Genomic DNA, 12249 nt, shown 5'->3' on the forward strand with positions numbered 1-12249 from the left:
AAACATCTACGTGTACAAGCATGTATCTGTATTTAATGCAATGAGTACACATGGATACAAATGAATTTTTAATGTACTATTTGACTTTTTGAAGACCAAATGCAATGCAAATATTTTATTCTGTGCACAGTAGCAGTGTAGAGAATTGCCTTTGTCTTTAAGGTGCACACAAACTTGTTGAAATCACAATTTTATTGGCACTTTTGCAAAAAATGTTACTTGGAGCTAATGAACACATATGCACCAAATCCCCAATGGTAATTAATGTCTTTCACTTGAAGTGGCTTGTCTTTGATTTTATCTGTCAACTGTTTCCAGTCTTACCCAGAGATAGATTGATCACACCACATTTTTGGAAATACATAGTTACAAAGTACATGTGTATATAGCTTTGTGGATGGCTTTGTTACCAGGGTAACATTCCTGCTTTCCCCCGACACTTGCTAAGGTATGCCAAGGTAAAAACCAAGCACCTCTGACCGACGATGTCCACAATAATACCACTGTGCAAGCACAGTGCTATTAAAGTCAGTGACAAGAATTCCTCTTTGGGTTGTGCACTTGCAAATTACAGGCCACTTTTTAGCCCCGCTTCTCATCTCCCCAGTGAATTCAAAAGAATTGAGCATCTTAAGTATCAATATATTTATTGCAGGATGTCCTGCACAGCACCAATGTTTCTGTCCCAATTTAAGTTCATCACAATATTACAGAGAAAGATACAAGCTTAGCATTGCATCTTTTCTGTCACAGAAAGTCTGTACATTCCTTATAATAGTGATGACTATTCTAAGGCGCAACTTTCCCCTTCCAATAAAATCTCCAAGGAGAAATGAAATTGATAATTTATCTTGAATAAACAACTAGCTAATAGGCATAAAGTTGCTGTACATATTTATAAGTGGTATTGTTTCTTTGAGATAACAGACACAGTGTTAGCAAATTATGTTTGTGAACCTGACCAGATATATGTGTTGTTATCTTTTCAGGTAACAGATTTTGGTTTATCAGTCGTCAAAGGAAATGTTAATAGTGCCTTACAGGATTTTTGTGGAACTCCAATGTATATGGGTAAGTCGTCATTTACAATTTTTTTTTTCAGTGACTTATAGGCAGACTTTCATTCCATGTGATACAGGTATATCCAGTCACTCGCAAGTGTGTGTCTGTGTTGTTGTAACATGCCTGTGAGGGCTCTGTGCTACACAAAAAATACTATAGAGTTCTCTCAATCCAAAGTGCTTGTCTGTGTTGTTGTGACTTGCCTGTGAGGGCGCTGTGCTACATTGCAAAGAACAAGACCGGAGTGTCCTGCCATCTTTTGGTTAATGAGATGATGTCAAGGTATCTCTTGAATAGGGAGTTACTACACAATGATAATAGCTCATAGTCTCAAATTATAAATCAATTTCTGCTTAATTAATGCTTGAGCGATTTTTTTTGATAATCAGTGAAAAACTATTATGCTATCTTGATGAATACTGCAAGAGGAAAAAAGGCTCCATTGAAAATAAATGTCAGTTCAGTAATACAACATTACAGTATACTAGTGGCTTCCATTTATTATTTTCATTTGTTTAAAAGTAATTTCAACATGTTCATTTCTTTTCTGTAGCCCCAGAAGTTGTGATTGGACGGTCCTACACTCAGCAATGTGATACATGGAGTATAGGTGTCATTGCATACACACTGTAAGTATTAGACTCAGCTCGTTGTTCTTACAAGAGCTTACCACTTTAAACCCTATGCAAACTCCACCGCACCCCCTTGCCCCGCCACTTTCCTTTACAGTTTTGCCAAGCTCTGCCTTTAAAAACAATGATAATGGACCAAATTTGTGACAACAATGATGAGGTTAGGTTATGGCAACTGGTGTATTTTGGAAAGACATACCCAGAAATACTCTGTCACAGCCATATTTCATCTTTCAAAGTATCCTGGCCCCATAGTCAGCCCATGATCAAGGCAAAGTTCTTGGGCAGGCAAGTGTCAGCTAGGTACCTGGTACAATTTAACTAAGAACAATTTCTCTGATATGCATCATGTAGTCGTGTCGTTTTATTTCTATGTATGACTCAAACTGCAGTTATAAATATTCATATCAACTTAGGCAGTACAGTTGCAAATGACTCGGCCATTTTTCTTTCCATTTCGATACTATCTTTTTTTGCTTCTAATTTACAGCATCCAAGGTAGTCCACCATTTGTTGGCAAGGATGAGGAGTCACTGTATGAAAATATTAAAAAAGGTGAATTGGATCTGTCAACGGGAGTTTGGACGGAAATCAGTGAAGCAGGTAAGTTCATAAAAAAATCCTTTCCCATGAGTGGATTTTTTTCCATTGGTTTTATTGTTTCCATGTTTGACCCTTGATTGCGGGTAGATATCCACACAGATAGCATGATATTTAAATTCAAGTATAGCATTGTACAGCCATACATAATAGGTTTTGTCATAACCCTCTGAGTGCCAAAGTCAATTTTTATCTCTTTATAAAATATATAACCCAGATAATGTTTATTCAGATCCAAACATATTTTTCAGATTTATCCAAATATTTTGATCATAAACTGTAGATTTTGATAAGGTATGTCCATTTGGTCCAAAACTGTTAAAAGGGCTACGAAAAATGCATAGAAAGTAGTAAAATAGCACTAAAATATTGACAGGGAAAATTACAGCAGTCAAAGGGTTAATTTGGCAAAGAAGCCATTTGTTGGTGTGTATAAAAGCCAGTTAGGGTTGAGTATGACCAGAAACTGACTGTACATTGTTAACATGCCCCTTTCATCTGTTGTGGATGCGCATGAATTTTCAGAGCAAAGTAATGAGAGAAAACGTGAAATTTAATTAACTTTTGAAAATATTGACCGCTATTAGCAGTTGTCCAACAAGTTATCTGTACTATGAATAATCTAACTTTGAGGTGTCACATAAATGAGATGTTATTTGTGATTTCCTATTTTCCAAATTTTTCGACTCCTCCTCAGCCAAAGATGCAATTCAAGGAATGTTGAAAGTTGATCCAGCTCACCGGCTGACGGCCAGCGAAGTTTTAGACCACCCCTGGATAACAGGCCAAGATTACACGGCAGGCGGCCCTAAGAATGTCATTGAGATGATGAAACACTGGAAAGCAGAGCTGAAACTGGAGGAAGAGGGTGCAATAAACGGGGAAAATAACAATGACCCTTCAAAAAGCTCAGACACAAGTACTCATGCTAAAGAATCAAACCCTGAAAAGGAACTACAGGTATGCCACTTGTACAAATGGTATTTATATTCTGAACATAGAGGGCGCTGTTCAATGATGACTCCCAAGTGAATGAATTTCAGTGTTGTCTCTGTACCAAACAGAAGATGATTTTCTCAAAATGAAAAGAAACATTGTATTTTTTCTATGGATACTTTTTGAGCCCCTACTTCCAGAAAGGGGTGTAACCATTTGTTTGTGAACTTATTCTGCTGACGGAGAGCTTTGTTCTTCATATCATCATTTATAGTTGATAAACTATTTTTTGTTCTATGTTTTAAAGAAAACACTGTTGAAAAAAGTATCGATTTTTTGCAAACATCGTTGCACTCAAAACAATGATAGGTGTAACTCATCAAAATCATGTAAGACTGCTCACGGTATATTATTAAATGATGGTCATCCATGCAAACTTGTGTTACAGTAGCAAATTCCCCGTTTTTTCTTCTTATAATTCTGATTTAGTGTCTTGTTAATTAGGCACATTCCATAACTCTTTCCCATCCCACAGTCAAAAACTTAAAAACTGATGAAAAATGTAAAGATTTTGATAAACATTGAAAGCAAAGGTGCAAAGTTCAGGTTTCTAATACACATTGAACCAACAATACCCTCTTTCATTTGGTCTTGATTCTCAAAAGTTGATTGAGATACATGTACATGTATGTATTGCATGGAAGAGATTATGGTTAAAGTGATACAGCATAAAGCATTGACTTATTTTTTCCTGGAAATATTTTAGAGCAAGTCATCTGGAAGCAAAAGTCCAGGAACCGTGGCAGGAATGAAACGAGGATCTATTGGAAAGAAAGGGTCGTCCATGGGCAAGACTGGACTTACGTCGTCCAAGACAGGGGTAAGTAAAGGGCCATTTGTGTGACCTTACATGATCTTATACCCAGATGTTTTCATTGGTACCAGTCTGATTGTTTGTTTCCATTTTGGTGTAGTATCCAAACTTATGTGTGAGGAAAATTTTTATCAAGAAATATTCAGCCAACATGGCGAATAGCCTGTCATTTTTATGCATTTTTAGCTGATAATGAATGCACTAACGTCTGCTGGTATACTTGCTATATGCCATGGAAAATAGTTAATCCTCATTAGGAATCTGTTGGAAAAGAAAAAAAAACTCTTTGTGCTTTGCCATTGACTAAGGTTTCTGATGGGGAAAGTGTCAGTGATGTATTCCATATTATGTATGAGGAAAATTTTATCAAGAAATATTAGTAAATAGCCTGTTGCATTTTTGTGTGTAATGATGAATGCGCTAACATTTAACATACTTGCTATATTCCATGAAAATAGTCAATCCAGATTGGGAATCCATGGGAAAAGAAAAAATACTTTGTGTGTTTTACCATTGACAAAGACTTTCTGATTTATCTTTGACAAGGCTGCAAATGGGCCTCACAAGGTAAGGTCGGCCTCAGCTGCAACAGGTTCAGTGACCAAGACAGGATCGACGCGACCCAAAGCAACCCCGACATCAGTTCGTCAAGGATCACCCATCAGCAAAACAGGCAGTAAAGGAGGTACAGGAAGCAAACCATCATCACCCAAGTCATCGTCAGTCACGTCAAAAGGGACTCCGGCAAAACGAAAAACATCCGGGCAGGCTCTAGGGAGCCATTGATGAAATGTGCTGCATGGTATCTTAGATTACAAATGGAGAAAATAGTAAATGCCTATTGTGAACTTCATTAACTACAGAACATCCTAAATAGCAAACTAACCTCCAAGGGTGGAATAGGAACCAATGTTATATCATGCTCAAAGCAAGAGTGGCAGAGTTTGTTCATTTACCTCAATACCCCTCCTATAAGTTGGTCTTACACCCGTTTGGAGTGTAACATGGTCTTGCCCTAACATTGTATAGTAACTTGGTGAAAACCACTACAAGAAAACAGGGGTGTAATGTGAAATGAAGGTCACAAGTTAATCATACGTACAGTATGGTTTTTGCACATACTCAGTGTCTGTGATTATAGTCCAGGGGGTCTGTAAAGATGTGTGTGTTCAACCAGTCATTGTAATTTTAGCTTTCTTGTTTTAAGTTTTAAGTTCCTTTCCATTTTTTTGTGTACAGAAAAAAGAAATTTTTAATTTGTCACTTACTGAGTTGTATTTTCGGATATCAAATGAAAGCTACCTACTTTGTGTCATGTATGTTTGTTGTAAACTGCCATTTGTGTAGCAGTCTTGATGGTTGCTTATTTTGATCCTTATATTTCGTTGCACGTTTTTATGCGGTATGTGTTCTCACGTCACAGCTCGTAAATTGTAAACATTGCTTTTTCTACTTTAGTAAGTTTTAAGCTTTCCATCCCCTAATCCATGTAAATGGATCAACCCATCACATTGAAAACTATGAGATCATACCAAAAGTATGATGGTTAAAGGGTCAATGCCTCAAAGATGATAAGTTTCTTTTAATGGTGGTGATTGATAAAACAAGTTTTTCAAGGTCTGTGTTGGTGATATCAAACTCTATTGGTTTCCTGTGAATTATGACAAAACACACATAAAATAAATAATGATTTTTGAAATGCAAAAACCTATAAAGGCCAGTTATGTAATAAATGTGTTATTTTGGTACTGTGAATCTACCTGTTTAAATCCGCTCATTACATTGTGGCTTTTGTTGTTTTTCAAACCAAATATCAGTCCTTGGGTGTTTTTTGTGAAATTGTTATTCAACAACAGGGTTGTCATGTATGACTGTTGCCAAGAATCTGATTGGAAAGTAGTTAGTAGGGTCAATGGTTATTTGACAAACAAGTAGATATTGGATGGTTATTTGACAAGTGATGACATATTTGTAAATTTGATATCTGTCCTGGACCAGAATTTTGGTTTGTTAACCAGGCTTTTAATTTGCAATCTAGGCTGCTTTTTTCAAGCTTGCTTTTGTCCACAATAAATTTTTAGTGATCACAGAAAAATAAATGAAAGTCTTGCCAAGGTAGACTAACAAAAGAACAAAAATGCCCGTGAACTTGATATACAACAAAAGCAAGGTGAAAGTTTTAGCTGGATACCATATCACTCTTTCTTTGAAAAAATTTACAAATATTTCTCAAGTAGGATGTTGCCAGTGTAGGATTTCAAATTCAGTTTCTTTGGTACCATCCAAACAATAAGGTAAAAGGTTTCTAAAAATTGTCCTGCAGTTTCAGTTAAAGTCATAACACAGCAGTGTCGGTAGAGTTTGGTATTGCCACAGATGAACAGTTTTTGCAATAATCTTCAAATATTTGTATGTGGGCTTCCTAACTGCATAAGCTGACCCTCAGTCTTTTAGATAGAAACGCAACATTTGCAAAACAATTCTTTTTTCAGCTATCACATTCTGCTTCACGTATTGTGCTGCACAAGATATCACCGTTTACTATACTCATGTTCAATTTACAAAATTGAGAGCTGTCTGTCCAACTGATATTACATTCCATTGAAAAAATAATAAATATTATGTACAATTCTGTAAAATTTTCAAGTTTTAATTACATTTCATGTGAAAGATACTTATTTAAATTATACAATATCATGCTTGGTTCATTGTATAAAATATATCACTCTGAATTGCTGAAGTACTTTACATACTTTTATCAAGTTTTAAAGAAGAAAATGATCAACACATCAGCTATTTTTTACTCTCACAGCTGTACTTTATCAAAATTATTAATATTTCCCTTTTTACTTTGTCAAGTTCACTGATATCAATCTGTAATTCTGTCATCCCCATTGTTGCCATTTGGTTTCAACCACATCATTGAGTATTGGGAAGGTTATACCAAAGTATGGCTTTAAAGGGAGGTAACAGTTCATGTTTGATGACAAGAGACATCAGTTTCCCCACATGCTTTTTCTGCTTTTGTCAGAGACAGGTATACAGAATAACTAAACAAACATGAACCGAGAAATTGAACATTGGTACCTGCAACATTTGATGTAGTTTTGGCAGACAACAAAGAGAGAATTTGGCAAAGTGAAGTTTTATGATCCAACAAGGTGTTGTAGTAATTCTTTCTCAGCATTTGCATGTGTTATTTCATTTTATTCAGTAGTAACCCGTCCATATTTTCAAACTGAATAGTTAATATTCCAGCAGCAATAATTCCACATAGCATTCTGACTCTTTGTCCGTCCAAATGACAGTTTCATTTCAATTCCGTCTCAGTGAGCACAGAAAAGGTCATGGAAATTTACCTTTTTTACCTTTGTGTAGGTTTTTCAGTTTTGCATGATTATTGTTAAGTTTCACATCTGTTAATGGAAAGTGACAGAAACAATTGTATAGAGGAATGTGAGTTGATTTTTTCCCATTCATTGCACTTAGTAGAATTGTCAGCTTTGTACAACTCATCAGAAAAAACAAGCTGAGCTTTAACTCCCTAAATACTGCATTGTCTTTTAACTCTTTGAACTCTGACCTCAATGTGACCTTTGACATGTCGGGGTTTACCGGGTTGACATTGATTACCACTGATGGGTAGTGCTAGTACAGTCCGTCCAATCACTGTAACCGTCCTTTGCTCAGATTTCTCACAAAGTTGATGCATTGAATGGATATTAACTTGCATGCCTCTGTCACTTTATCAATATAACTTAGTTCCTTATAGATTTATTGCTCCACTTTGTCACTTTGGTATATTGAATAAAAAATATTGTGGAGTAGTCACCTGTGCAGTAAGGTGTAACACCCAGTCAAGGAAGCATTTCGACGCATATTTATTTCTGCAAGAAATGCACATATTACAATCACAAAATACCAAATAATTAAGATATAAAGTTGACCTGCATGTCGAAGTTTCAGACATGAAACAATACCATACTGAAACACAATACTATGTCTGACAATTTAGGTTTTATTAATTCCATCACAAACTGGAAAAGCAGCATCTCAATCTGTCACAGCATTTCATTAGGAAACTTCAATAGTACTCAGTTAATTGTCTCAGTATTTATTTTTTCTAATTTATCACAAAAAGTCAACATTTCTTTCATTTGAGAGTGATTACTCTTAAGGTCCATTGAAGCTTTCAGTTTTTGTAGTATTACTGAGAGCAAAGCTAGTCTTATATGCAATTCTTTTACATAATCTCTGGGTTGCTTTCTTTTAACAGAGCTAACACTTTGTTATTAGTCTTCCAATTTCATACCTTTATTTTACTTTGATTACAGAGATAGTATGATAAAACAAGACGGAGGACTGATGCAGTAGGAAGTTATTCTTTATTGTTGTATGTGATCTTGTCAGCAAATCAAAGGGACAGCATCTGTATCATCTGATAACATTGTCATTGTTTCTTGTTGCATAAAACTTAAATTTCTAATTCTTTTGTAATGGATACAAAATACAAACGATGCTAATACAGTTTACTTTGTTCTATATACAAAACTGTCATTAGTATACAATGTCACTGTTGACAAAAAATTTCTATTCCTGACTAAAATTTAGCTCCAAAAAATAATACTAAATACTACTGACATACAGATATATAGACATGTTGAGCGCTATCAATTTCAACATAACTTTAGAAGAAGAACAAGAAAGTGAATTTGCAAATGGAACAAAAGTACTGGAAATTACTTCAAAAGATACAACTGCTGAAGCTTTTATTTATTCATGAACAATTTACTGAAGCTACTATTTGCCATTTCAAAGGGACAAATTTACCATGTTTGGATAATATTTGTGTGATTTAAGTACAACAGAAAAGTTGGTTAAGTTGATTTTATCCAAAGTATTCATACCAAGGAAACAGCTTTTCAGCAGCAAGGAACTTTGGAATATAGTAGAGTTACTTGCAAAAAGACAGTTTTCTATCTCATCCTGGCATGTATTGGTTAAAACTAACCATGTCAGCCTTTGTGTCTTCAGTAAAAAACAACCATTGAAAATGTTAGAAAGAGTTAACATCTGTGGACAGACATGTTTGCACTGTACAGTGCAAAGTGTCTTAAATGGACTGCTGTGAGTCAGATATGCGATTGCTTGCAGACACTCATGTTTTTGTTATGTTCATGTTGGTAGTTTAATCTTTTGAACTACAAATACGAAAGTAAAATTTTCAACCATGGGATCATCATTTTTGTGAGACCTAAGATTAGAAACAAATCTGTTGTCATTTTTGACCTTGATTATGTTTGACCTACATCATATAAAAACATGCAGGGTTGATTGAGCCCATTGTGGTGTTCAAATTATATTTTAGATTTTCTTGACACACAACAATCCAAATAGAGCACCTTTTGTCCCTTTGCGTATGGCAGTAACAGTTTCGTCAGTGTTGTGTCTGAATATAAACGGTATGTTCCATGTAAAGGAAAAAATTAAGAACTGTTGAATTACCATGGTTACAAACTTAATAATGATAAAAACTAAGTGCCAGGTAATCTGTTTGACAGGTATGACCATGTAATTATCTTTCTGTCAGTGGTCACGGTAGTGACAATAGACAATTCACCAGTATATTCCTACTGCATACTACAGCATCCATGTCCAAAAGTCATTACATTGTCATTTTAAAGTGTGTATTGCCACGTGAGATTAACGTTTGATATTTCACAGCATGCAAATTTAAGCTATCATTTGTTGAGAGTTTTAATCCATCCAAGAATATATTTTAAAATCTCTAGCAATAACAAAAAGTTTTCTTTTCTTATTTTTGTGCCGTTTTTGCCTTCATCGTCTTGGCTTGCTTGATTGTACAGTATGCGAATTTCTTCCTGTATTGGATCTGATTGTTCATTAAGATTTTAGTGGGACTAGCATGGCAAGTCTTGATGTTAAGAAATAGTTGACTTAAGAATCAAGCATGAGAACCTTGACAAAAAGATTGTTTTAAGATACCCCTTGATAAAAAGTAACTTGACCGGAGACACCTCTAGTGACTCTGACCGTGACACTCTATTGTAATTTTCACCCAGAGTCATATGAATGTGCAAACATATTTTTATTAAGAAATTTTATCTCGGCTACGATCTTTATTACACTGTGAGCACTTATTGTTCAGCAATCACAACTTTTAACTATGATGGAGATATATGACATTTATCAGCTCAAAAAAATAGATGTGGTTTTGGAGAAATATTCTGTATATATTTAATGAAAACTCAAAAGAAAGTGAACATCTTCCAATTCTTGTTCGATTGCTGTTTGTATTGGTATTTTTTCAGCATCATGCTTTGATGTGGGAATTCTAGGGGCACTCAGAGTTCTGTGGTGGTTTAGTGAACACATTCAAATGTATAGAAAATTTTCATTGGCTGAGTTTATTTACCGTCCACCAATAAGATGTCTGTATGCAAATGTTTTTCCTGCATATGGTAATTAAAGATAAGTACAAAAGTGAAAACAAATAACGTGTTAAAGTTTTATTTGTATGTTTGTCTTTTCACCATCACATTCATATGCAAAGTTGGAAGAAAACGAGTGATGCAGCTGGTATGTACTTGACTACATATCAAAATCCTGCATTGACCTGAACTTGCAACAAATAGTTTAGTTCTTTAACCAGTTACATGATGTGTTTCGCACCAGGGTGTACAATACACATCAAATCAGGTCCAATAATCATTATCATTCAAGGTAACAATGAAATTTACCAGGTCCAAGGAACATATCGAAACTGACAAAGGCAGTGGCGTCATCTTGAACCACGAAATAGTGCTAGTACCAGGTGGCCGGAATGGGTAAGCGTACCCTGCCAGCTAGCTGCACCCGTCAAGATTGACCCAAAGCGACAAATCCATTGTTATTTGGTGAATTCACCAAATTACTTTTGTGAGTCAAAATTTGGTATGCTGTCACTCATCATTCAAGAAACAGACAGGTCATATTTTGATACAACATCTCCGTATCTACCGTAGAACTTCTTAAATGATTTCACTAATCTACTTTCTGAGAATCCTTTCCTCACTAACTTTTTAGCTAATAGCCTTTGTCTAACTCGAAAGTCTTCATACGAATTGCATGCTCTACTGTATCTCAGGAGTTGTGAGATACACACACCATAAGCATACGTTACTCATAGAATTTTTAGCCCTAGGGTATACTCAGGGTATGTTACCTTGCCTGTAGAACACGATGGCAGGTTACTCCCTACCTATATTTTCTTTGCTGATGACTAAATACACGAGGTAATATTTTAGGCATTGCAGGTTTTTGTCATTCTTGAGTAACAAACCATTGTATGACATGAAATCAGTCTTTTTGTTGTTTTGCGTGTGTATATGATGTTTTGATGGAGCCACAGCGATGCATCGTGGGATTACTAGAAAAAGGTCCATTTTTACTCCTCAACTTTATGGGGCAAAGGTCAAAATTTCAAAAGCGTAATGGTAATTTATGAAAAGCCTTACCCTTATGATTTATAAGACGGCTATAATTGTTGCAACAGAGGGAATGGATTTTAGCAAGTTCTGTTTTCCCATCTCCTTAGATGCAACTTATTTCACTGACACATTTCAAATATTAGCAGACCTGTCAGACTTTAAGTACGTACATGGACAGGACTGTTACTGGCGAGAGTACACATCTGACAAGTACACTATATTCTAATTACTGAGTCAAGAGCCTTCTGCACTGAAAGGGTTAATTAGGAGCAAGCATGGGTCAAATTCTCACCAGACTATGCATAAACCTACCAAAGCCAGCAAGCATCTGCCTCTGCTTGGCCATTGGGAACATGTTGTTTGGAGAGCAGGCACTACTCTACTTGACAGGGCCATACATAACAAAAAAGTAAGGCCAGCATATATCTCCCAGTATCCTTGAGAGGCTTCAGAGGAACAGATATTTATCTACTTTACAAAGGGCTGTTCATAACCAAAGCAACACCAGATGGGTTCCACCTATGGCAGTAGGCAATTGAGCTTTACTGCTCACAGGCTTGTATGTAACAAATGCCACAGGCAATCTAAATCTGCCCTTGGAAGATTTTAGAGGAGCAGGCATTCTTCTACTTCACAGAGGGCTTAACCAATGCCA

The 12249-nt window shown here is 35.7% G+C and overlaps 1 protein-coding gene across 2 annotated transcripts in view; it reads left to right on the plus strand.

The window, feature by feature from the left end:
- The window catches only part of LOC139152084 (serine/threonine-protein kinase 33-like), a 60530-nt gene extending 49908 nt beyond the window's left edge, over positions 1-10622 (plus strand). For both annotated transcript variants that reach the window (XM_070725180.1, XM_070725189.1), the window contains exons 6-11: positions 990-1071; positions 1616-1691; positions 2185-2297; positions 2992-3254; positions 3997-4110; positions 4651-10622. In XM_070725180.1, coding sequence (XP_070581281.1) covers positions 990-1071; positions 1616-1691; positions 2185-2297; positions 2992-3254; positions 3997-4110; positions 4651-4890 — 888 coding nt within the window. In that variant the 3' untranslated portion in view covers positions 4891-10622. The remainder of the gene's footprint in view (positions 1-989; positions 1072-1615; positions 1692-2184; positions 2298-2991; positions 3255-3996; positions 4111-4650) is intronic.
- Positions 10623-12249: the final 1627 nt, after the last annotated feature.

This window comes from Ptychodera flava, chromosome 2 (genome assembly GCF_041260155.1).
Source record: "Ptychodera flava strain L36383 chromosome 2, AS_Pfla_20210202, whole genome shotgun sequence".
Taxonomy (NCBI): domain Eukaryota; kingdom Metazoa; phylum Hemichordata; class Enteropneusta; family Ptychoderidae; genus Ptychodera; species Ptychodera flava.